This window comes from Lacerta agilis, chromosome 6 (genome assembly GCF_009819535.1).
Source record: "Lacerta agilis isolate rLacAgi1 chromosome 6, rLacAgi1.pri, whole genome shotgun sequence".
NCBI lineage: Eukaryota > Metazoa > Chordata > Lepidosauria > Squamata > Lacertidae > Lacerta > Lacerta agilis.
In genome coordinates, this window is record NC_046317.1 from 79,631,937 (window position 1) to 79,656,085 (window position 24,149).

The window sequence follows — 24,149 nt, forward strand, 5'->3', positions numbered from 1 at the left end:
GTGCACCCATACTAGCCTAGTTCAGAAGCATACACTGTTGGACAACTTTGCTTTGTTATTTCATTCTGGCACAACCTCCTGTTTGGGTTTTAAATTATGCAGCTAAGTTTTGTTCCTTCTTGGTTGCCGAAACACAGTGCCTCTCTTCCCTTTTATCCCCCACATAACCATCTGCCCATATAGTAAGTGGTGCTGTTTAAGTTGCAGCTATCTTATAATAAGTACAGCACATCAGCCGTGTGTCTAAACATTGTACAAACCATCCTCAGGTTTTTAACAAAGGGAACTGTTATGATCGGTTTCCCAACATGTTGGCTTCTGAAGCGGATGCAGAACAAGCTGTTGCAGAAGAAACGAACGCAGCAAGGAAAGGGCCTCCAGGATTGCTTAGCAGAATGTATTACAGGCATAAAAGAATTTCCCCTGTTTGCATCTGTGAGTTGGTGTGGATATTGTCATTATACAGCCTAGGGACTAGGTGGCACTGGACTTAATTGGATCTGGGAGGAGTACCGCTGCAGTGGGAAGGTAAACGGCATTTCCATGCGCTCTGGTTTACGTTGCGGTGTTCCGTTGCGGCAGAAGCAATTTAGTCCTGCTGACCACATGACCCGGAAAACTGTCTGTGGACAAATGCTGGCTCCCTTGGCCTGAAAGCAAGATGAGTGCCGCAACCCCATAGTCGCCTTTGACTGGACTTAACTGTTTAGGGGTCCTTTACCTTTTTGCCCTTTTTACACATAGTGTGGAGACCTAAGGGAAGACTCTGACTGGATGACACCCCCTAATTGAATTAATTTTATTTATTTATTTATTTAATATTTGCCACTTAAAATGACTACTAAAAGGTTTTCAAAAATAACCGATCTGTTATGCAACATGTATTGTATACAGCAAATGAACGGACGAGCTACAATGAAATTGACAACACGTTTTGAAAGCAGCTTAAGAGTCAGTGATCCCTCCTCCTTGCCAAGGGACATCTTACTCATAGCATGCAACATTCACATCACACCCAGATCCTTATGTCTACACAAGTCATACAATGTCCACTAGCCCTCTCCACACCTTAGAAACATCCACAAGCACACCACCCACCCAATCGCTCCAGTATCACCTAGTCACTATCACAAGTGTCGCCAACCACTATCACCAATCTCTCCGCCCACTCTACTAAAAATGTGCTACAGAAACACCAGGAGACAATAGAACCATTCACTGATAGACGCATATAAAATAGCAGAGAAAAAAATCCATCCATCAACCACGTGTTCTAGATGTAATCATTACAATGACCCTGTAAGGTGGGTCAGTATGAGACTGATGCTGAGAGACACTACCTTGCCTGACACACCACCTAGCACAGGGGTGGACAGCATGGTGCCCCTGCCAGCTGTTTTGGACTACAAGTCCCATCATTCATGATCATTGGCAGTGCTGATTGAGTGATGGGAGTTGTATTCCACAACATCTGCAGACCACTGCATTGGTTGCCCCTCCACCTAGTATGTTCACGGTGAGAGGAGATTTGAAACAGGACCTTCTAGCTCCCTGTACCAGCTTTTAGATGGAGTCCTTTCCTTCTTCCTCTTCTAACAACTACCAATGGATTTTACATCTTTCAGCCATTTACCACCACTACTGTGATGGGTATATATGAAGTTGTTATTCTGCATCAAAGGCAATTTGAATCTCTCTTGGATTATGCAATTACCAGCGTAATACAGGGATACTCTTTAAAGAATATCTTGTCATTCCTCTGTGCTCACTGCCAGCAAATATGCCATCGGGGGATTGGGGATTGGATTGCCACTTATGTACCACCACCACCACCAATAATAAATGAATGAATGAATGAATGAATGAATGAATAAAGGATGAAAGAGAACATGCTTCTTTATATGTACCAATGCAGATTTGGAAATAATTACTATAATTATTTACAAATTGCACAGGTCCCAGGTTCAAAATACAGGACCCCCAGGTAGGGCTGGGAATGTTCCCTGCCTAACACCCTGGAGAGCTGCTACCAGTCAGTATGGATATTGTTGCGCTAGATAGACAAATAGTGTGACTCATAAGGCAGCTTCCTATGTTCCTAACAGAAATAGGAACACTATATATTTTAAGATAGTAGAGAAGACTGCGACTAAGTGATCTGTGGGCCTTCTCAGTCTTCTGCCCAGGTGCGAAGAGTGGACAGGCAAATTCAAAGCCCTTCCTGCTCTCCCTTCAGAGGAGTGTCCTCTGACCACCCTTCAGACAGAAGCCTGCCGTAAGCCTGTATGACACATGGCCAGCCTAGTTGATGGAGATCTCTACAACACCCAAGCCCATTGGAGTCCATTCCTGGGGAAGAGTGTAAAGGAGATTAGGGGCTGAATCCAGTGAAACCCCCCCCCCCAAAAAATTCACACTTCAGACATAATTTTTGTTTGGGTCTTTGGCAATAATTTAGGCCACTTTATTAAAATACAAATTATGTGAGTGGTTGCGTAGGCATTGGTTCAGACTAGCTGTCCACCGGGACAGAGCTGACTTTCGGTCAGCGATGGGAGAATGCCATCTGGGGAGAGTTAAGGAGGCTGGGGGCAGAGCCCTCCCTCTCCCCAGACATCCCAGGGGCTCTTACGTGGCCCTGTCCCCCTACCGGGGGTTCGGACAAAAGCATGTCAAGCCCCTGGATTCCTTTAACAGAATTCCCTGCACACCATCATCATTCTGGAGGGGGGCACCACCCTTCCAGTAACCAATACAGTAACCAATGCCTAACCGCCAACCTTACAAGTTGTGACTAGTTGCTACTGCAGTAGGTGAAAACCAAATGGCAACAGCCAATCAGCCAAATGGACAAAATTCCTACTGGGCCCCTGCCCCAAAAGCAGATGACGCCATGACAGGCAGTGTCAAGGTCAATGCAGAAGCCTAAAATAAAGGGAGGGAGGGTGGGTGATCTGAAGCACGCAGCCAAGAGAAGGATCACTCTGTGTGCAGAGCAATATAAAGGATGCTGGGCTGTCCATCACAACATTGCAACATTTCATTCTCCCCAGAAACACCCCAGGGTCCTATTGAAGCTGTGGCCAGCTATCTAACCCCGCCCAGCTACCAGGGAGGTGGCTTGCAAGCACTCCACCGCAACACGTGCTCTCCCAGGGGAGAACCCGATTAAGCAGTGCTTTTTGTGTGATTTTGTACTCATGGATATTTTGTTTTGGCGCCCATGACACTTTTATCACGATATGAGTACTGACACCTCATTCCTTACCAAAAAAAGCACACTGTAAATAAGTAAGCATTGAAGTCCATAAATAAATAAAGCTTTTGGCGACCAAAAGCAACCACAAATGCATGCTTGTGAGTGAGAATGTGAGTTGGTACAGGAAATGGACATCATTTGGAGAAGCAGGAGGAGGAAGAGTCTGAGGAATCAAAAACAGCTCAAGGGATTTTGCTGAGCTGAGTACCCACCCCTTGCATTCTTATGGGACTATTAATTCCCCCAAATGGAATATTTGAAAATAATTATTTGTCACAAGCTTTGCTTTTCAATAATAATAATAATAATAATAATAATAATAATAATAATAATGTGTTTCAATGTTTCTAGATTTATCAGAGATGCTGGCTAGTCTTCAAGAAAGCATCAAGCAAAGGGCCGAAAAGAATAGAGAAATTTTCAGATGAGCGCGCTGCTTATTTCAGATGCTATCATAAGGTAAGAGAACCTGCATGCTTCCTCTGTGTCTCCTTCACAAGAAGGTTTTCCCATGTAAGTAACTCCCATGGTTAATCTAGGCGGGGTGAGGTGGTAGCCTCAGGTGGCAGTTCCACCCACCTGCCCTTGCTGCCCACCCATCCACATGTCTCCCCAATCTCCCCAATGCACCACTGGCAGTTCACTAGTCCTCCCCCTCTGGGCCCATTCTGCACATCCACCCAAGAACATCTGGCTGGCCACAGGATGCTGGACTAGATGGGATTTTTGCCTGATCCTGCAAAGGCTCTTTTTATAGTCTATTCTTTCTATCAGTTTATAATCAGCCTTAGAGAAGATATAAATAGTATATTTAAATTATAACTTTAAAAATCATTACATTCCTTTCAGAGCATTCCTATCAGGAGTTGTATCAATGGAAACAATATAATTCGTTCATCATTTGCATAATCGTTGTTGCTAGATAGAAAAGTTTCTGAGACTCCTTGTAAAAAAAAAAAAATCAGTTGGGGATCGCTCCGTCTGAGAAGGTACATGTGTAATTCCCCACAGCACCACAACAATAATAGACCCTTTAATTTTTAATCTTTGACGGCAACAGCTTAATATATTAGAAAATTGGGATTTAGGTGTGCAAACAGTCTAGGTGCCTGGGAGTGAAAAGATAAGCTTTTGGTGGTTGATCCATTCTTATTTGGCTTGAGAGGTGTTTAAGGAATAAATCTCATGAGAATACCACATTTGAATCTCCTTAAACTATTTGCTCTGTTCTACATCTCTCGGATGCATAATTTATACAGGATTGGCTATGAAGCCTGGGGGACAATTGGCCCTACGTGTGTCTAGAAATAGAAGTTCAGGGGAAATTTATCTGAGGCCATTTTCAAAAGTCACGAGAAGAGACTCAAAATCCCTTCCTCTGCTTCATCTCAACTCCTATTGGGATTGTGCAGAATGTATATTTAGCGCACTTTAATTTCGGCTCAGCACAGAAGGTGTGTCATCTGTAATGATACTGAGCTGACAAATTATTGATGCAAATCTTATGTCTCTTTTACTCTCTCTGCTTCTTCACATAGTAATGCGAAGTATGAGTGGTACATCCAACTCTGAATGATGTGGGAATTAGGGCTGAAATGTAAGATCATATTCTCTTAAACATTTGCTTCTTTAAAATGGGTCTTGATTTCCTCCCCTTGCATAATCCAGAGACTAGATTCTCTGCCAATCAAGGCATGTAGCTACCCATTAAACCCTGTTTATGTTGGTGTAATGTGAACAGTGGATTAAATTACACAGTCTCGTATCTTGAGGAACACATCCCCCATGTCTGGATGTTCTGCGATAAGGGTGCCAGGTGCCCTGGGTTACCATAGCAACACCAGCAAGGCCTCCACTCAATGTGACATTCACCCACCAGGCTGAACTGGTCCGTGTGGCATCTCCTGGGGTGACAGCCTGGGGTGACAGCATGGAGAGAGTTGGCTGTTTCATCCTTTTCCCCTAGCTCAGTGGCAGTAGTTCCGGAGGGGGAAAGTGGGACATTCCCAGATCCAAATGGAAGTTGGGAATGCTGGGAATTTGGGATGTACTGGTAAAAACGGGGCAATTCAGGGTATGGTGATATCTACAGACTTTCTAGAACTTCTACATTTGCAACCATAATTACAAATAAAGCCGACCCCTTGACATATTTGTTTGTTTATTGTGGTTTAGAAATCAAAAGTAAACAGTACTCCAACTAATAAAACCTTAGATTACCACACTAAAGACAGCAGCAAAAGGCAAGACACAGTGGTAACTGATCAACAAACAACAACAGAATCAAAAAGCTTATGAAAAAAGGATTTTTGTTCAGTTGTCAGCAGAGCACAAATACAGAAGAAGAAGCCCAGACTTCTCAGGGAAGGAGTTCTAGCACTGAAGAAGCCTTCTTGTCATGTCACAATGGACAACAGCACTCTCTTTTTTATGTATGGAGTCAGGAATTCTAAAACATACTAAACCTTTATTGGCCTCGTTGGAGTCAATAATGTGTTCTAATAAGCATCACAGGCAATGATTTAGGATCAGTTTAATTCCACAGTGCCTGGAACTGATATAATCTAGCTGTTTTTTTCCTAGTGATTTATTGCACTAGCTCATCTGACTTATGTTCCCTTGCCTTGGTGATGTATGATGCTGACATATAGCTCTGATGATCTGGTTTTATAGATACATGGGCATAGATTCAGAGTTTCCTTCTGCCAGTGGCAGCATCCTGGGAGCATAGTTACATGCATGAGATGCTCCCAGTGCCTGCTGGTGGAAGGTAGCTTTAGATGTTCCCCTTGCAGTCCATTTGGAACAGTTGAGGAGGTGCTGTAGGCAGGGCGTAGGAGTTAGTGAAAGTTGCTTTCCCGCAACTTCCAGAAGTGAGATCCTGTGCTGGATTGGCAGCCCTTCCTTTCATGGGAAAGAACTTAGGATCCAAGTCGTGGTCAAGGGAAATTATATGCACAAGGGTTTGCCTAACCAGGTGGTAGGAGAAATGTTTGAAAGGAGAAGGTATGAAGGTAGCTTTTTCATCTCCCTTATGCTATCTGAGGCAGGCCAGCACAGTGTTGCACAGCATGTCTGCAGGGAGGCCTAGAACAGCATGAGGATTCAAGATCGGGGAGAACTTACTGAATTTATGGAACAATATGCAAACTGAAACATCTTTTTAAATTGGCACCTCTCCGTCTTTTGCAATTCAGCTCTCCAGCCAGGTAACATGTACAAAAATGTGTATGTGAGTGAAGATAACATACATAAATGCATTATATTACGGAAAAGAGCTTTGCAAAAATGTGTACATTAAGGAAAATTTATATATAACATCTAACAATATTTGGAGAAATTGGAAAAAATGAGTCATAGCTGCCAATCCCTACTGGGTATGTCAATGGAGAGTGTTAGGCCTCTCTGGAAATGTCCACAGCAGTTCGTAGCATCCATTCCGGATATTATAATGTATACTGGAGTTTTGGCAGAGTAGAATGAATCCATTCTGCCCAAAGTCTTCAAAGCAGATCTCAGGCAGCTTCTTATTCCCACTTGCGGTTTTGGTTATATATCACCCTAATGTATGCATCGTCTGGCTATTATTGAGTAGAACAGAATTTATTGTGTTCACGTAGATGAATGCTTCTTGCTCTCTGCAATATCAAATCAGGACCTTTGGTGCTATGAAGATAACAATCATGGGAGATGAACAATCTTCCTTGCCTGCTTTATGAACTGATGCCAAAATGAGGTGCAAACGGTGGGAAGGACAAGTAGCAAAAAGAAAACAATTTTTACTCTTCAGGTGAATGAACTTTGAAGCTTCAAATGTGAGCTGAAGCGTGCAAGATGTATGTTGAAATATATTGCTCTGCCTTTTGGATTTCTGCATAGCAGTTGCTCTTTCTGTGTCTGACCTTTAAGGATGAATTGATAACGTGAATAAATCGAGTAATTCTTCTCTTTTATTACTTCTTTCCCTCCTAAACAGCATAAAGCCATCACAGGCAGCCAATAGTCCATGCCTCATCCATATACAATTACCTTCATAAAGAGCTTGATATGAGAAAGCGTTTCAAAATAGAGTGCGATATCTCGTTTCCTTCTACTCAGAGGAGACCCAATCATATTAATGAACTTAATTACTTAAGCATGATTAAGTACTCTGAGTGTGATTAATGCTGGATATCACCCGGAATTCAGATTAAAGCTATCTTGAAAATATTAAGCCTTTGTAACCAAAGGCAATAAATGATGGCATATTTTCATTTAATTGAGAAAAATATATGGAAGAAAGCTAGATTTCAGCAAGGCAAGAATAAAATCGCTTTGTTTGGGATGGGCAAAGTCTTTCCTTCCCCTTTGCATGGTGTGTGTGTGAGAGAACATTAATGTGTGTGCATGTGTGTGTGTGAGTGAGAGAATGAGAGAAATTCTCAGGTGGCAAGGTAGTTTTGTTTACATATGGTAGAAATTTAGGCATTCAGATCAGACTTAATATTTGTTTTGTTTTATTAATAAAGCTTTTTCATAATACGATAAGATTAAAAAAACCTAATGTAAATAAAAGCAAAAACAGAGAGAGAAAGAGAAAGGAAAATACAGAATCCTCTCTCTTAACCCAGAAAGTGGTAGACCCACCTGATCTCTCACCATGGGAGGTCTTCCCTTCCCTTCCTCTGATCAGCCTCAATCTTTGCATTCCACTCTAACAACTCTACTGGATTGGACCCACAAGGCATCTTGTCCACCAGTCTCCTTCAAACATTGCTGAGCCAGAAGCTTTGTGGAACCATTCCAGCAAAGCATGAAGGTAGCAACGTCTGCTGTTATTTGGTCCGCAGTATCTAGTAATGAGAGATAGGTTAAGATGAGATGTCATGACTGCCCCTGTGAGCCTCATGACCCCATTGAGAGTTGAATGTGAGAATCAACTGAAAGGCTAGAGGTAAGAAGGAGAAATATATATAGGAATAGAGGTGAAGCTCAGATAATTACTGTATGTCTGCCTGGTGGAATGGCAGGGTACCTGATGGCTTTTTGAGAGGATTAAACATAGAATGGAAGATGGCAAGATCCCCAAGGAAATGCTCTGTGGGGAGCTGGCTTCAGGCACCAGACCTGTTGGCAGACCAAATCTGTGCCATAAAGATATCTGCAAGCATGACATGAAGGCTGGCAACCTGCCATGTGGGAATCCCTTGCAGATGACCGCAGTGCCTGGAGACAGACAGTCAGGTCATGTATCCACAGCAGTGACCACAGGAGAAATGACCACTGGCAGGAGTGCAGAGAGAAGAAATGCCATAGTGCACTGGCAAAACCGAACACTTTCATCTGCCCCAGCTGCAACAAAACATGTCTCTCCCATATCGGTCTCAACAGCCAGAGCAGGTGCTGTAACTCGCCAACGGTTTGACTCAATGGCATACTCTTCCATTGTCTCTTGAGACAGATGAATGTCAACATTGAGAAGAATATATTTGCCTATCTTCGGCTGAATGGGGGAATCTGCGTGGTTGCCAAGGAAGGTTCATTACTGAGCTATTTGAAGTGCGTCAGATCACCTTCCCAGGCCGGGGGGTGGTGGTGGTGGTGCAAACAGGGTATATACTGGAACAGTGTGATTTTTGCAGCTGCTGTTGATGTTGTAAAGCAATGAACCACACGATGGAGCGCTGGAGAACTTCTGAAACAACAATGGGATATTAACTCCACCCAAGGCATGATGGAGAGCAGCAACGGCTGAGAAGACCATGGACAGAATGAATGTCACACACAGGAGGAATCAGGATATAGTTTGAATGTGTCAAGACGAATGGATGTTGTTAATATTGCAGTTGTTGTATAAGGGATGGTTATTTTGAATGGAATGTAACAGATGAATAAGATCTTGGAATGCAGAAACAAAGTAAATCATCAAACCATCAATTCTAGCATGCGGGAGGCCACCTAAATTATATAATTGGGCATCTGAATGATTGGGATTAGTAATTGTATAGTATTGTAATTTGGCATTGCTATCATGAGACTACCATTGGATTATTGTAATTGAAAACTAATAAACATTATTGTTAAAAAAACAACAACATTGAGAACAAGGCTATCGGGAGCTACTAGCCATAATGACTATGTTCTACCTCCTCTATCCAAGGCAGTATGCGTCTGAATAAGAGTTGCTAGGAATTGAAGGTGGGCAGAATGCTGTTGCACTCATGTCTTAAGTTGCAGCTTCCACAGGCATCTGGTCAGCGACCAGCAGACTCATCTCAAATTCTTATGCAATGTGGTAGAATCATGAGATTCCCAGCTATTTTGTGTTAAACTGTTTTTAATGTACTTTAAATTGTTGTGACCTGCCCTGGGACCTTAGGGTGAAGGCTGGAATCATCATCATCATTATCCAGTTCTCTGCCCAAGTGGAGAAAATCTGGGAGGACATGCATCTGAGCCAAGCTATTGCCGATGGACCTGATGTTCTTTCTTGTGCACGTACACCAGCAAAACTGCTGCTGTAGCACTCTGCTCTTGAGCTTTGAGCACTCAGAAGCCCATACCTTGGTAATGCAGATCCCTGCCTATTGTGCTGGCCCTGAATTCATCTTGTCAGATGCAGGGCTGTCTTCAGCATATACGGCGCCGGGGTTCAAAGATCCGCCCGGCGCCCCCCACGGTTGCCCAGTCCCAGGCGCGCAGGAGGGCGGAGCCAGCCTGCTGGCCGCCTCACTGCCTCGCTGGCTCGCTCACCCCCAACTCGCAGCGCAGAGCCGCCCACAGCAGAAGAGCCCATTGCGGCGCTCTGACCCAGGGGCGGGGTCTTCCCCGGACTCAACTCTCAGGGTCCAGACTCTCAGCCTAGTGCCCCTGAGAGCCCGGCGCCCGGGTGCCCCGCACCCCTAGCGCCTATGGGTAAGATGGCCCTGGTCACGTGCATCCTTTTTATTCATTGTGAATGCACAGATTAACACATTGTATTCCCATTTCTCCTTGCCTTCACCTGACCTGAACAATGCCTGATCAAGCAAGCCAAATGTAGTCAATCCAGCCATGTACGGTAGCCTCCCAGGTCCTTAACAAGCCGTCTTGGTTTTGCCATCTTGAGCAGGAAACAAATACAGAAACTTGCCTGGTGGTCTCTCATACATGCCTGGTGAGTTGTGTTCAGCGCACTGAGTCACAAGTTACACAAGCCTTCTCCGTACAAGCCTCTTGGTACAGAGATTTTAACGAGAGCTGCAAGTTGCTGTTTTATTTTATCCCCCTCCTCCCCCCACCATTCTTCCTCTTCTTCTTTTTACTCCAGGTTACGGAACTTAATCACGTGAAGAATATACTGCGCTTGCCAAAGGGCACAAGGAAACACGCTGTAGGGATATATTTTAACGATGACACATCCAGGACGTTTGCTTGTGAATCAGGTGGGTTTAGTGGCACAGGCAGTTGTCATTAGCTGTAGTAGCTGTAACTGTCGTAGCAAGCTGTAAACATTATAAATGTTACATACCACACCAACATGCAGATTTTTCGTCATTTATATGCAGAGCTTGAAGCAGATGAATGGTGTAAAGTCTTGCAGGTGGAGTGCCTGGGGACTCAGATTAATGATATTAGCCTTGGAGAACCTGACCTATTGGCTTCCGGTGTAGAGAGGGAACAAAGTGGTATGTAAATACTTCTTCTTCTTCTTCTTTTACACAACTACAAATAGAAACGTTTAGGCTGCCTCTGCAATGTGCTCATGAAATCCATAAATACTGTGGACCAGTGCAACAGAGTGTGACATTCTTCCATGCGATCGTGTTTGGTGCTCCACGGTTGCTGCTGCTCCCAATGTTACCCTATTTATAGATGCGGATATATTGCAACGACAAAAGTTAAAGCGTTTCAGCTTCCGTCAACTCAGTAACACAGTTGGGATTTAAAAACAATTAAAAAAAAATTTGAACCTCAGCTGTGATACAAAGAGGAAACCGAAATGTTTTGCTGCACAGTGCTAAGCCTGCCTTGAATGCTTGGTCATTTCATATGTCGTTCTGTGTTTGACAGAATCCTTCTAGGGTCAAAAGCCTGCCTCAGAAGCAGGGGACACTTTTCAAGCTGAGGGCTGTGTGGGAAAATGTTGGGGTAGGTGCCAGAGGAAAAAAAGTGAGAGGTGCAAAGGCTGTGACTCCTACTTTTGTATAGTAGGTTATGTGCCAGCCAGAGAAAATTCAAGGGTCCTTGCAGGGCAACATATAAGAAGCACCAACCCAGTTCAAGATACAGTGGTGCCCCGCTAGACGAAAATAATTCGTTCTACGAGTGTCTTCTTAGAGCGATTTTTTCGTCTAGCGAAGCACCAATACAAGTAGCGGTTTTTCATTTTAAAAAAAAAATTGTCTTGCGAGGCAGCCCCATTGACATTTTCGTCTTGCGGGGCAGCCTTCCGCTAGCGAATGCTGTTCGTCTAGCGAGTTTTTCGTCTAGCGAGGCATTCGTCTACTGGGGCACCACTGTATTGGAGAAGGGAATAGAGCAGGGGTCCGGTCCACTGTCCCTCAGACCTTGTGGGGGGCTGGACTATATTTTGAAGGGGAAAAAAGAACAAATTCATATACCCCACAAATAACCCAGCGATGCATTTTAAATAAAAGGACACATTCTACTCATGTAAAAATATGCTGATTCCCGGACCATCCACAGGCCGGATTTAGAAGGCAAATGGGCCTGATCCGGCCCCTGGGCCTTAGTTTGCCTACCCATGGAATAGAGCTTGGGCTAGGGAGAGCAGTCTGAGGAAGAGCCGTGGCATATGAAGAGTCTTGAGGGCCATGTTGAAAGGCCTAGAGGATGCATTCAATCCCAGGACCTGAGCTTTTTTCACCCTTGGCACACTTGTATTTATTGGTTGATTTAAAGATACCAGTGTTCAAAGTATGGATGGGGAGGAGAGAGGCACACATGCAAGATCTGCCTCCAACATGCCCACGTGTGATGTCCTTTGCACCAATTCTGCAGCCGTCAAGCTTGGCAGCAACCTAAAACTGCAGTTTTTGCTACATGCCTGCCTATATCAAACAGCTTCACAGTCAACTCCTTTAAAACTAGTTCCAGGCTTTCACACGGTCAATCACTTCCCTTTCCTGCAGATTGTCAAAGTGACAGAGCAAAGATCAAACTAAGGATAATAGTGCGGAATGCTTGTGTTGAAGCTTCCAATGAACCATACATTCCCTGTTCCTGGAAATGCCATTCCATTGCATCCTGCCCCTCATATTCTCATTCCCTAATATTTATTCCCCATTCTGTGCCCACTGAGCTCAGGCCTCACTGGGCTGTGATTGGAGTCGTCCCCCATTAAAAAAACAACAACAACAACCATCTCCCAGGTAATATGGTGGTGCCATTTTGGACAGATAACAACTGATTCTCAAAGATTCGCTTTTGCTCTTAGTCCCATAGCAAATTCATCTTCCCATAGTCCTTTCATAAGGATGTGAAACCAAGGCTGCAGTCAGTGGCTGTCTAGTTCCTAAGTCCCTGAAAACTGAATTTTTTAAAGACTGAATCCTGTTCCTTGTTACGCATCGTCTCAACATTGAGTCAGGGAAATGCTATAGATGAGATCTTTTCTACACATCATGCAGAATGAAGTGCTGGCAGTATGAGTTGGTAGAATTCTAGACTTTACTAAGATAGCTGAGGATGTCACTTTTTGTGAGTGGTCTTCCACCTTGGGTAGAAGGCTACACTGAATGTTCTGATGTGCAGAATGTAGTCTTATTGTAGCATTATAAAAATTGGGGAAGTTCCACATAGAGGGAGAAGCTCCCAGGGACAAGGACCCTTGCTCTGCCTCCCATGAACTTCTTTTAGTGTATCCTCCTTGAACACTGTAGAATCCTAATTTTCTAGGGTCCTACATTGTGTGATGAGCTTACATGTGTACAGATTCTGACTATCATCTGTCAATTCTGATGGCAGAGACAGTGGATTTATTTCTGAACTCCCCCTCCCTCATTTGTGGAATTTCCCAATTGCTCTTTCTTTTGTGGAACTGTTATGAGAAGAAGAACTGCAGAATGCAGTTTGGACCTTGAGAAATGCTACAGAAGTGATTGCTGTTAATGATATGATTGAACCATGTCTGTCGTGCTGTTTTTGATTCTGCAAGGGTTTTAGTCTAAATCTTTTGTTTTTCTCCCAGAGAGATTCAATGTGTATTTGATGCCATCCCCTAATTTAGATGTGCATGGGGAATGTACCTTGCAGATAACGTTTGAAAATATCTGTCTTTGGGACATCCAGAATCCCAGAGTAAAGCTCGTCTCTTGGCCTTTAAGTGCCCTCCGACGATATGGGCGGGACTCAACATGGTTTACATTCGAAGCTGGGAGGTGAGTGAATGCTTTGTAACAGGGCTGCACAAGTTCTTCAGACCCGAGAATTCTGGGCACCTCCACACCATACATTTATTTTAAGCACTATGGTGGCACTTTAAACAGCCATGACTTCCCCCCAAGAATTATGCGGACTACCCCATCCTTATTTAAATGGCCCTAGAGCTCAACTTGACCTTTAGCAATCTGGGGCTGTTTGAAACCCACTCAACCAAGAACTGTATGCCTCTGAATAACGCCCAATTTGACTTGGGCAAATCTGGAGCCACCACCATAGATACATATATTGGCTAGAGCTGAATGCCAGCAGCATACTAACCAATGGTTCAATTGGGGCATTGGGGGGTAAACAACAGAAAACCTCTACAGAGAAAACTGAGCAGCAACATCATTCCCTTGTATGCAACTCGCATATCTTAGATCCTTTGTATATGTTTTAACTTGAATGAGTAGATTGTCGTTTTATCCACAACGAGAAGACTGATACTTTGGCTCAGTGTGGAACCAATTGCATTTGATAACTTCTGCCCCAAGTATAGATGAAATGTCAGAACGCGTGATGATCATCTTCCAAATAAAAATTAAAAGTGAAAGAAAGGGAGCTACAGTGTTCTGCTTTTGTGTCCTCCTTTCCATTGAATGTTTTCGTAAGGCTTTTATTCTTATATAAATCTATTAAATAAATAAATAAATAAATTTCTGTCTGCCAAGCCGCTGAAGCTGCTGTGAAGTTGGGTATCTAAACTTCCATATTAGTTGCATGCTTATGAATATGCACACATACATATGATGCATATATTTGCTTCCTGACTTAACACATATTAACAGGGCCACCCCAATACATTTTGTTGCCTGAGGCAAAGGACAAGATGCCCCACTTCCACTGGATGTTCAGAAACCAAATGGGCTGACACCTGACTCTTTCTTCAGCCCTCATGAGAGCAGTATCCTGCACCACACTTGAGGTCAGCAGGCTAGCTTAGGAGTGCAGGAAGAAGTGGCTTACTGGGTGGGGTTGAACTAGCTTCCTGGTTGTTGTTTCTTACTGGGAGGGAGACGGGAAGGTGGTGGGGAGGTTGGCGTGAGGCAAATGCACTGGCACAATCTGGCACCCCTGCCAGTGTGTTTGAACCACCATCTTGCCTCTAACACTCTGCTTCCCAGTAAGTAACAGTGATCCACCTGCCAGCAAACTAATGTAGCAGCTCTACTCCACCCAGCGAGGCTCTTCTGGATTCAGGGCAGGCCATGTGGCACCCATAGTTCTGTTGGCTTGCTGCCATGCCCCACATCTGCCGCCTAAGGCAACCCCCTCCTTCTGCCAAACAGTAATGCCTGGCCCTCCATGTCAATCAGCTGCTGTTACCTCCTCATGCTGTTACATTTCTGTGCAGGCACTACTACATTTGCATGCTAATAAATCAGTCCGCTCACATGTGACCCTACTCTGTTCTCTTTCTGGCAGGATGTGTGACACAGGGGAAGGGCTATTCATCTTTCAGACGAGAGATGGGGAGGCAATCTATCAGAAGGTTCACTCGGCAGCTCTGACCATAGCAGAACAACACGACCACTTATTACAGAGTGTGAAAAACTCAATGGTATGCTTACTGGCCTTTCTTGTCATCCTCTAGCAGTCAGCGGTAATGACATAAAATCCATAGGCCACCTTCCTAAGCATGAGTTCAGATTGTGATTTTCAGATTGCAAACAGATTTGAGTGTAGGGTTGTTTTCCTCTCCTCCTTGTTAACTCATTCAATTTCTTCATTTCTTCATGCATGGGGTTATCGGTCAAGTCTGTAACTGTGGCTGCTTTTCAATTAACTAGCCTGATAAGAAATGGCTCTGCACCAGAGCTGCAGGTTGATTTATGGATTTTGTTTCTTTCTAAGAAGTGAGCATGTTGTCTAAGTTGCTACAACTGATCTAAGTCTTGTAGACTGGCACGAGCAACGTATGGCATATCAAAACGGGGTAGGGTGGCGGGCTTCAGCTTTTGCATGAAATGTAAAATAGCTGCTCCTCATACTTCTTGCTATAACTCTACTTCTAAGCCCCTGGTGCATTCTTGAAATGCAAGTTGAAAAGGGTATATGAGAATGATGTCGTCTGTATCTTCACATGTATAGCCCATGTTCCATGTGATCTATATGAATATCTAACCCCTTTCAATACTTTAGCTGCCTAGAGTGGCTGAGGCAACCCAGTCGGATGGACGGGGTATAAGTAACAACAACAACAACAACATCTATATTTAGTATCAGATGCTAGAGTAAATAGTACTTTGGTATGACCCAGTAGCGTTCCTGTTCTTATTTCTATTACCTATCAGCTCCAGGGCTCTGACCATCTTAAATAAATCTTATGATAAACCGTATGAGTTTTATTTGAGCAATATTGCTTAAATTGGCATAATCTGCATAGAAACAAGCCTATGCTTCTGAAGAAAGTTGATGCACGCAAGCATCAGGCAAAGGCCACAATAGATCAAGCATTCCCTCATGCATGACAGAGGAAAAGGAAAGCCTTTCCTAAGATGGTGCCTGTCACTCACAAATGCTAATATTAAAATTATATCTCTAGAGAAAGCTGCTACCCAATTTCGATTCACAAAGCCCAAAACAACTTATTTCCAAGGGATAGTCTGAACCCTTATATCCCAGCTTGATAATTGAGATCACCTGCAGGAGCATCTTTGGTCATTCCCATGTCAGCAAGACTCATGTTGGAAGGGACCCCCCAAGGCTCATCTAGTCCAACCCCCTGCAAAGCATTTGGCAACAGGACGCTGAGACTTCAGTGTCATCAGTCCAGTCCTGTGGAATAATCTGTTCATAGATATTCAGCAGGTGCCATCTGTGCTAACTTTTAAATGGCTGCTGAAAACCTTTCTATTCTACCAGGTCTGTGCAGGCAGTTAAGAATATTTCCTTCCGTAATGGTTAACTGATGTCCGCTTTTAAGATTTTTCATTTTTTTTATTGCATGGTTTTATGTTTTATTGCTGTGAACCAGTTTTTTAAAATGACATAGTGCTATATAGATATTTGTATAAACAAACAAACAAACAAACAAACAAACAAACAGGGAGCACCTTTTATAGAATTATAGAGTTGGAAGGGACTCCATGATCTATCTAGTCCAACCCCCTGCAATGCAGGAATCTTGGCTCGAGCATTTGTGAGAGATGGCCTTCCAACCCATGCTTGAAAACATCCAAGGAAGGAGAGTCTCACCTAGGAACTCCCTGCCCCTTGATATTAGACAGGTGCCTGCTAAAAGCATCTTTGCTTCAGCAAGCCTACCCAGATATCTCAAGTCAGCATGCATTTTAATACATAATTTTTTTAATAATGTATATTTGCAACTGCCAATTCTATTCACGTTTTGAAATGGTTTAGACCTACGTATTTTTAATTTCTGACTCTTCATTGACAATTTCAATGCATATTTTATATAAACTGCTTAGAGGTTCTTTTAAACAACAACAACAACAACAGATAAGCTGTTTACAAATTACGTTTCATATATGAAAATCTTTTCTTTTTAGCTCCCCGCCCCCTTCTAATTGTTTTTCTCTAGCTGTTCTCTTCTAGCAAGTTTTATGTTCTCTGCGAATAAAAATGATCACTCCCACCCATTTTCACTGAATAGGAGTTAACAGTGAAATCAAAATCATGAGGGTTATGCTTTGAGAAGTGGGGTGGGCTGGTTTTGTTTTTTGGTGCAATGTTTGACAGAGTTCTGCAATTCCAAAAATAGATTCGAAGTTGTTTCCATGACACTGGAATGTAGGATAACATTACAAGTTTTGTTGAAACATTACTTGAGGGACCATATTTATTTAACATGCTGTGGGCGGAAGCCTCTATTGTATGTTCAGCGTTTGTTAGATTGGTGTGGGTGTTTAAAGATAACTGGTTGATTTCATATTAATCCCCCCCCCCTTTGGTCTTTGTCTGAACTTTGAAGAAATTAGAAGTTAAATATGAGACTTAAATCAATATAGCCGAATGTCATAACTGACCAAGAGTTAAATCGCAAAAGGGAAATGTAAAGATTCAAAACTGTCCTTTATTATAGCTTCTGTTCCCCTCCCAGTGGTACTAAATTACTAAAAACGACAAAGTGTCACATGGATCACATCCTTTTGACGGGAACATGAACTGTACTTGTAAAGAAGATGCCTTTCTCCAGATACTCTTTTATCTAAGGGCAGATCTACACTATATGTTTAAAGCACATTCAGTGCACATTTAAACCAGTTGCCCCTCCCACAAAGAATCCTGGGAACTGGGGTTTGTTAAGGGTGCTGAGAATTGCAGGGTTGTGATGGGGAAGCTGCAGATCCCCAGATTCTTTGGGGGAAGATATGTGGTTTAAATGCACTTTAAATGCATGGTATGGAACACATTAAGAGCTCAGGGCAGGTATTTTATAATTGCCATTGGCTGCCTTCTTTTGTAAACAAACATTAGTCTCTCTCTCTCTCTCTCCCTCCCTCACCACATAAAAAGCAATGGTAGCCATGTTTGTGCATAAGAGAGGTTAAAAAGAAGAAGAGAGTCTTGAAATCCATAGTTGGGCAGCGCCTTTACTTGGGAATAACGGAAGAGTCACACAAAATCGTGGCAAGTCATATTTTGCAAAATGCTCCTTTTGCAGTAACACATTCCCGAGCTACAGTTTCTACGAGCTCGAGCTAGGTTTTAACGCAACATTTTCATGATTGAATTATATCGCCATGTGTATATATATCAAGGTCCGTTGCCTTTTCTTTCAGCTACAGATGAAAATGAGTGACCGGGCTGTTTCCCTCAGCACCATGGTCCCCTTGCCCCGCAGTGCCTATTGGCAGCACATCACACGGCAACACAGCACTGGGCAGCTCTTTGGCTTACAAGGTAGGAAGCTGATGGAATAATAGTTGAGGCCTTCTTTCATTTGTAAGTACTATATCACGTGCATCGCCAAACGATGGTTTGGTATGCCAAGAATGGGCTTGCATGTTTCCTTCTCCCCTCGCACACTCTGATTCTTCCCATGTCGAACTAGGGTTTATGCTCACTCTCCAAACCAGGTTTGGAAGCCACCTCCAAACCGTGGTTTCCAGCTTGGGGTTGAAGGACAAGCACAAACTACAGCTTGCCAATTTGGTTGTAATTGCGTGTGAAGACCCCCAAACCCCCTCCAAAATAAATCACACAGGACACAGAATATTTGTTTAAGATTTTTGGCATTAATTTGGCCACAACTTTATTGATTACAACATGTGAGTGGTTGCTTAGGCATTGGTTCGGACTACCTGACCCTGCACCAGCAGGAACAGGATTGACAACAGGAACCTCCAGAGGTCAGTAAGGGAAAACATACTGGGGGAGCACAGAGGCGGATTTCCGCCTCTTAGTTCACCCCAGATGCTCCTAGGAACTCTGGCATGGCCCTACTCCTGAGAGGGAATCGGACAGAGCAAATCGAGCCCCTGGATTCCTTTAACGGAATTCCCTACCAGCAGCAAAAAAATAATTGAGGGGCAGGTACAGCCAATCTATAATCCCCTCCACCAAAGAATGAACTAATGCCTAACCACCAACCTTACAAAGTTGTGACGATTTGCTACATGGTAGGCAAAAACCAAATGGCACCAGCCAATCAGCCAAGTGGCAAAATTCCTACTGGGCCCCTGGTCCAAAAACAGACGACCCCTAGACAGGCATAGCAAGGTCAAAAACACAACCTTATAGGGAGGGAGGGTGGGAGATCCGCTGCACGATGCGAAAGAGAAAGTACTTTGCCTCGTGCAGCCCCTTAAATAGCCCCTTAGTTGCCAATCAAACCCCAACCGACAGAAAATTTTCCCCAGCAACAAAGGGGCAACCTTTGAGGTGAGGAGGTCATCCAAACAGGCCCACCCCAGCAACAAGAAGGCAGTTGGGTGATCTCACTGCAAAACGTGGTTCTCCATGATTTGGAGGACACGATTAACAAACTCTGGTTTGCTGTCAACCAGGAGGTTCAGGAGTGGAAAGGGCAAAAGGAAGAAATGAAGAAAAAGAGGGAGCAGATGAGCCCAAGGTTTGCTAGTGTAATGTCATGTGTCATGTGAGCCAACAGTGATCAGTTTATCAGAAGACATTCCCCCACTGAAAAGACAGATGGATGCCATCAGTCCTTGGGTGATATTTGGCTCATACTGTCTAGCCTTCACATCAATATTTTCTGGGCTATTGGCCAAATATTTGCCAGGATCATTGTTAGAAGAACAGCCACGTCCCTACACTTCTATAGTTTATTCTGGACATTTTGCAAAAGTGCTGCGAACTATATCTCATATCTCCTCACACATGATCACAGGAAATTTTATAATAAAGTTTTTCATTATCCACCCTTGCTAAACATGGCAGGTGTGTGTGTGTGTGTGTGTGTGGAAGGGGGTATATATATGTGTGTGTGTATATATATATATATGCGCATCTAATCGTTGGACAGCATGTGAAATGTGTTTTCTTATGATCTCTGAGGGACATCTAGTGGTCAGGATAAGTACATTCACTAATGTTCAATATAGCATTTCATTGCCTGAATCTGGAAAGATGGGTGCTCATATCTTCAGCTGAAGTTCCTGTGCCTGCTTCATGTTTCTGAATCCAAATCCTGAGAATCTAGGTAGGAGGGAGTCCTGAAAATGCCCATCTCTGATCAGCCGTTTATACCTGAAGGTTGATCCCAGTGTATAAGCACATAAAATGAATCAAAATATTCCAAATATGTGATAAGTACACCATAGGGATTTCTCCTCCTCCTTTTATGTTTGAAGAAGATTCTTTTATCTGGAATGTGCAGTGGGCAAATAAAGTTTTGATCTGTGTGAGGATCAGCTGTGGGAGCCATTCTTGGCAATGTGCTTGGAACAGCAAAAGAACATATGAAAATGTGGGAGAAAATTAAAAGATCAATGGAAACTAGACTCAATCCAATAGGGATCCCAAACCTAGTTTGAGAGCATTCAGACCAGAAGTTATTTGAGCCACATTCAGCTAAGGGCTAGGTAGATTTCTAGGGTTAAAAACTGGGCAAAGCCAAGCCTAATCTGAAGTGGAAGGCAAGGAGAGAAATGGAATTATGCAAGATGGCAGCAGGTACAGGAAGGAGAAGCTGGATTCAAAGGACAGGCCTCTTCCTGAGTCCCAATTGACTGAGGAAAAAGGTAGGCTGGGGTCTACCTTCTGTTGGTTATTTTGTACTGCTTTTAAAGGTGTTTTATTATATACATATAATAAACTGTCCTGCTATCTGTGGGCCTCCAACTCCCATCATCCCTGATCACTGGCCTTGCTGTCTGGGGCTGATGGGAGTTGGAGTCCAACAACAACTGGAATGCCATATATTCCCCACCCATGTATTAGACATAACATGTATGGTAGTTGAACTGATATATTGTTTTTTTCCCCTCCACCCCCTGATCTGATTTGGAGAAGATAGTCCACTGAAGATCCATCGGACAGAGACTTTCCCAACCTATCGGTCAGAGCATTGATAAAAGAAAGCCGAGGACATTTGAAACGTGTCCTCATTGAGATAGACTGCTCCAGCAAAGAGGCTTTCATTGACAATTGGCCAACAATAATGAGGCTGACAGAAGAAGGGAAGACTGGATTAAGACTGCCCTGCTATTTTTTAATCTTCAACCAAAACATATACATCTTAGAAATAATATTGGAAAGTTGCTATATTTCATAGTTACATCCAGAAGAAATGAAGCTCTCATTTGGTGTGTGATTATTATTATTTTTGGAATATAATTGATATCTGTTGATGATTTGTCTTATGCTATCAGTTGGTCAAGATTCATTTTGATGGTATCTTAGATAATGTAGTTTACATGTATAAACTACATGAAATATTTGTATATTTTTCTTCAACTTCAGTGTCCTGATTCATCACTGAGCATAGCGATTTTCAGAATGGTGACCAGTTTTTTGGAACTGGAATCTGTTGTACCTGTCTATTAAAGTCTGATTAAGACTAATCGTAAGTTATCAGCAGACATTTCTTTTGTCTTTTTAATGTTTCATTTCATACTCCTGTGTTTAAAAATGTCTTTTAGAAGTTTAGAAGTAAAATGCTATTTGCCACATCGCTTGAAATACCGTGTTTCTCCTAAAATAAGACACCGTCTTATATTTTTTTTCGCTCAACAAAACACAGTATGGCTTATTTTCAGGGGATGTCTTATTTTAACCGTGTCACATCGGTACGCTGCATAGCCACACCTCTCCAGGCTGTTTTAATGGGAGGTACCACGTCACTATGGCTTATTTTCGGGGTATGGCTTATTTTTGGGGAACGGCTTATATTTCGCAAATGCATAGAAATCCTGCTATGGCTTATTTTATGGCCATGTCTTATTTTAGGAGAAACAGGGTATTGCTTGCAAGTTTTCTGAGAGACACAGGTTGAAAAAATCAACAGAAGCACCATATCTAAGGTGCTGCCAACAAGTAATAAGAGTCTGACTTGACATTCTCAACATCTTATTGGGAAGTGCACTGCATCCCAATGGCATCTCAAGAGGTAAGCACATACGTACGTTCTTTGCCGAACTCAAATCGAGGGATTTCATTTCTTGTAAACGTTCAAGTTATGGAGCTGAGAAAAATAAACAATATTGCAATAGGCATTTTTAATAAAGCTGAACTTATATAATAGTAGCTTGTACACATGTAGCTAAACAATAAAGCGAGAACCAAAACATGAAGTGAAATAGTATGCTCAAGCCTTAACATGAAGGTGGTGAAAGTGAAGTGGAAGATATTAAAGGGCGGGGGGAAGCTAGTGAAGAGAAATAAGGATGCAGAATATCCTGTTGGCCCAGACTGAGACAACTGTTGAATGAAACAGAACATGAATTTACAAAACATAGAAAAGTGCCTTATTCTGAATCAGAGCATTGGTGCATCTAGTTCAGTACTGTCTACAGGGAGTGGCAGAGGTGCTCCAGAATTTCAGTCAAGGACAGTCACATTTTTGCCTGGAGATGCCAGGTATTGAACCAGGGACCTTCTGTATTCAAAGCAGCTGTTCCACCATTGAGCTTGTCCCAGTCGTCATGGCTTGACTTATGTAGGGTTCTAACCTACATAGGGCAGTATCTACCTGTATATGTTAGCATACCAAGGATCCTTGGCCCTTGGGCCAGCTTTAAATGAGGGTGAACTGCTACAGGATATGTGGGAAACTCATTTACAAATAATAATTTAAGTCACCTCCATTTGTTTTAAAATATGGTATAAGTAGAAGAAACAAAACAAAACCCAACCCATTTATTTTACAAACTGGAGTGTGTCCAGTGGAGTTGATTCACACAAATACTGAAAGAAGTAATAAAGTATCAAATAACAAAGCTGGTCAGGGAAGCTGGGCCTTAGCTTTGCTACTGTATAGGTTTGGCCTTCAAGGAAACAGCTCTGAGCATGCTCAGAACAGATGTATGGGTTCCTGGATCTATCAGAAAAGTCAAGCTGCTAATGTGGCTGGATTGCCATCATGACAACAGGAGGGAGGAGGGAACTGCACAACTGAGACTAAGAGCCAGTAACTCCTTTAGCACACATATTTACTATCATATATTTTTCTCTGCTTGGTCAGAGAAATGGAGATTGAAAGAAATGTCTTGCTGAGCCTTTCAAAATTCAGATGAATTATGGAAGGATGTGTGGCATAGAAAACAGCACAGCTTTGAGATTTTGGGAGAAACTACACAGGGAGTAGGAGAAATGAAGAGTGGAAGCAATGCAACGAACTAAAATTCTAGAATTCAGCAATGGCAATTCATTGCTTCTCATCATGTTTCCAAGGTATCCTCTCAGTTATAACTTAGACCCATTTCAGTCATGGCGGGGAGGGACGACTAATTTTAGGTATGCACTGTTGGCAACTTGTCTCAACACTTCTGGCATTGTGTTTAAACCAGCTCCTAGAAGCTTTCCCCAGTCTGTTGTTGAGACTGGTTGGACTATGTATAGCACTTTCACACAACAGCTGAGTCAGGCACACAGGTAGGTTCCTGGCTGCAATATTTTAGTATGTAATTTTTAGAAGTGTTCAGAGTCATTTGCATGACCTCATTGCTACACATTGTATCGCCACGCTATTTGCCTACATATGACTTGAGGGCAAAGCATTCTGATCAGGAAGGATGCCCAAGTCTGTATATGGTTTTCCACATGAGAATGGAGGCTTCTTGCCACTCACTTCTCACTGCAACACCTGGCATTCCAGCAAAGGCCAGGCGGCCACTCAAAGTGGCATATTGTCAGACCCAAGGGGTGCCACCACAAGGAAATGTGCCAGAAGTGACTTGCTGGGTAGGGTGATACTCCGCAGCAGGTAGATTGCCGTTACTTACTAGGAAGGTGAGGTGGCAGGGAGGTCAGCACAGTACAAAGAGCCAATCCAGTGCTTCTGCCAGTGTGTTTGCACCATGCCAGCTTTCTTGTCCCACCTGGTAAGCAACAGTAACTC

The 24,149-nt window shown here is 43.0% G+C and overlaps 1 protein-coding gene across 2 annotated transcripts in view; it reads left to right on the forward strand.

Moving 5' to 3' along the window:
* DOK5 (docking protein 5) overlaps positions 1 to 21,670 on the forward strand; it is a 57,286-nt gene extending 35,616 nt beyond the window's left edge. The window contains exons 2-8 of one of the 2 annotated variants that reach the window (XM_033153577.1): positions 3,611 to 3,718; positions 10,548 to 10,662; positions 10,786 to 10,905; positions 13,470 to 13,620; positions 15,089 to 15,224; positions 18,409 to 18,529; positions 21,104 to 21,670. In XM_033153577.1, the coding sequence (XP_033009468.1) occupies positions 3,611 to 3,718; positions 10,548 to 10,662; positions 10,786 to 10,905; positions 13,470 to 13,620; positions 15,089 to 15,224; positions 18,409 to 18,529; positions 21,104 to 21,162 (810 nt within the window). In that variant the 3' untranslated portion in view covers positions 21,163 to 21,670. Of the gene's footprint in view, positions 1 to 3,610; positions 3,719 to 10,547; positions 10,663 to 10,785; positions 10,906 to 13,430; positions 13,621 to 15,088; positions 15,225 to 18,408; positions 18,530 to 21,103 lie in introns of both variants that reach the window. The other variant, XM_033153576.1, reaches the window with a different exon arrangement.
* The last annotated feature ends 2,479 nt before the right edge of the window (positions 21,671 to 24,149 follow it).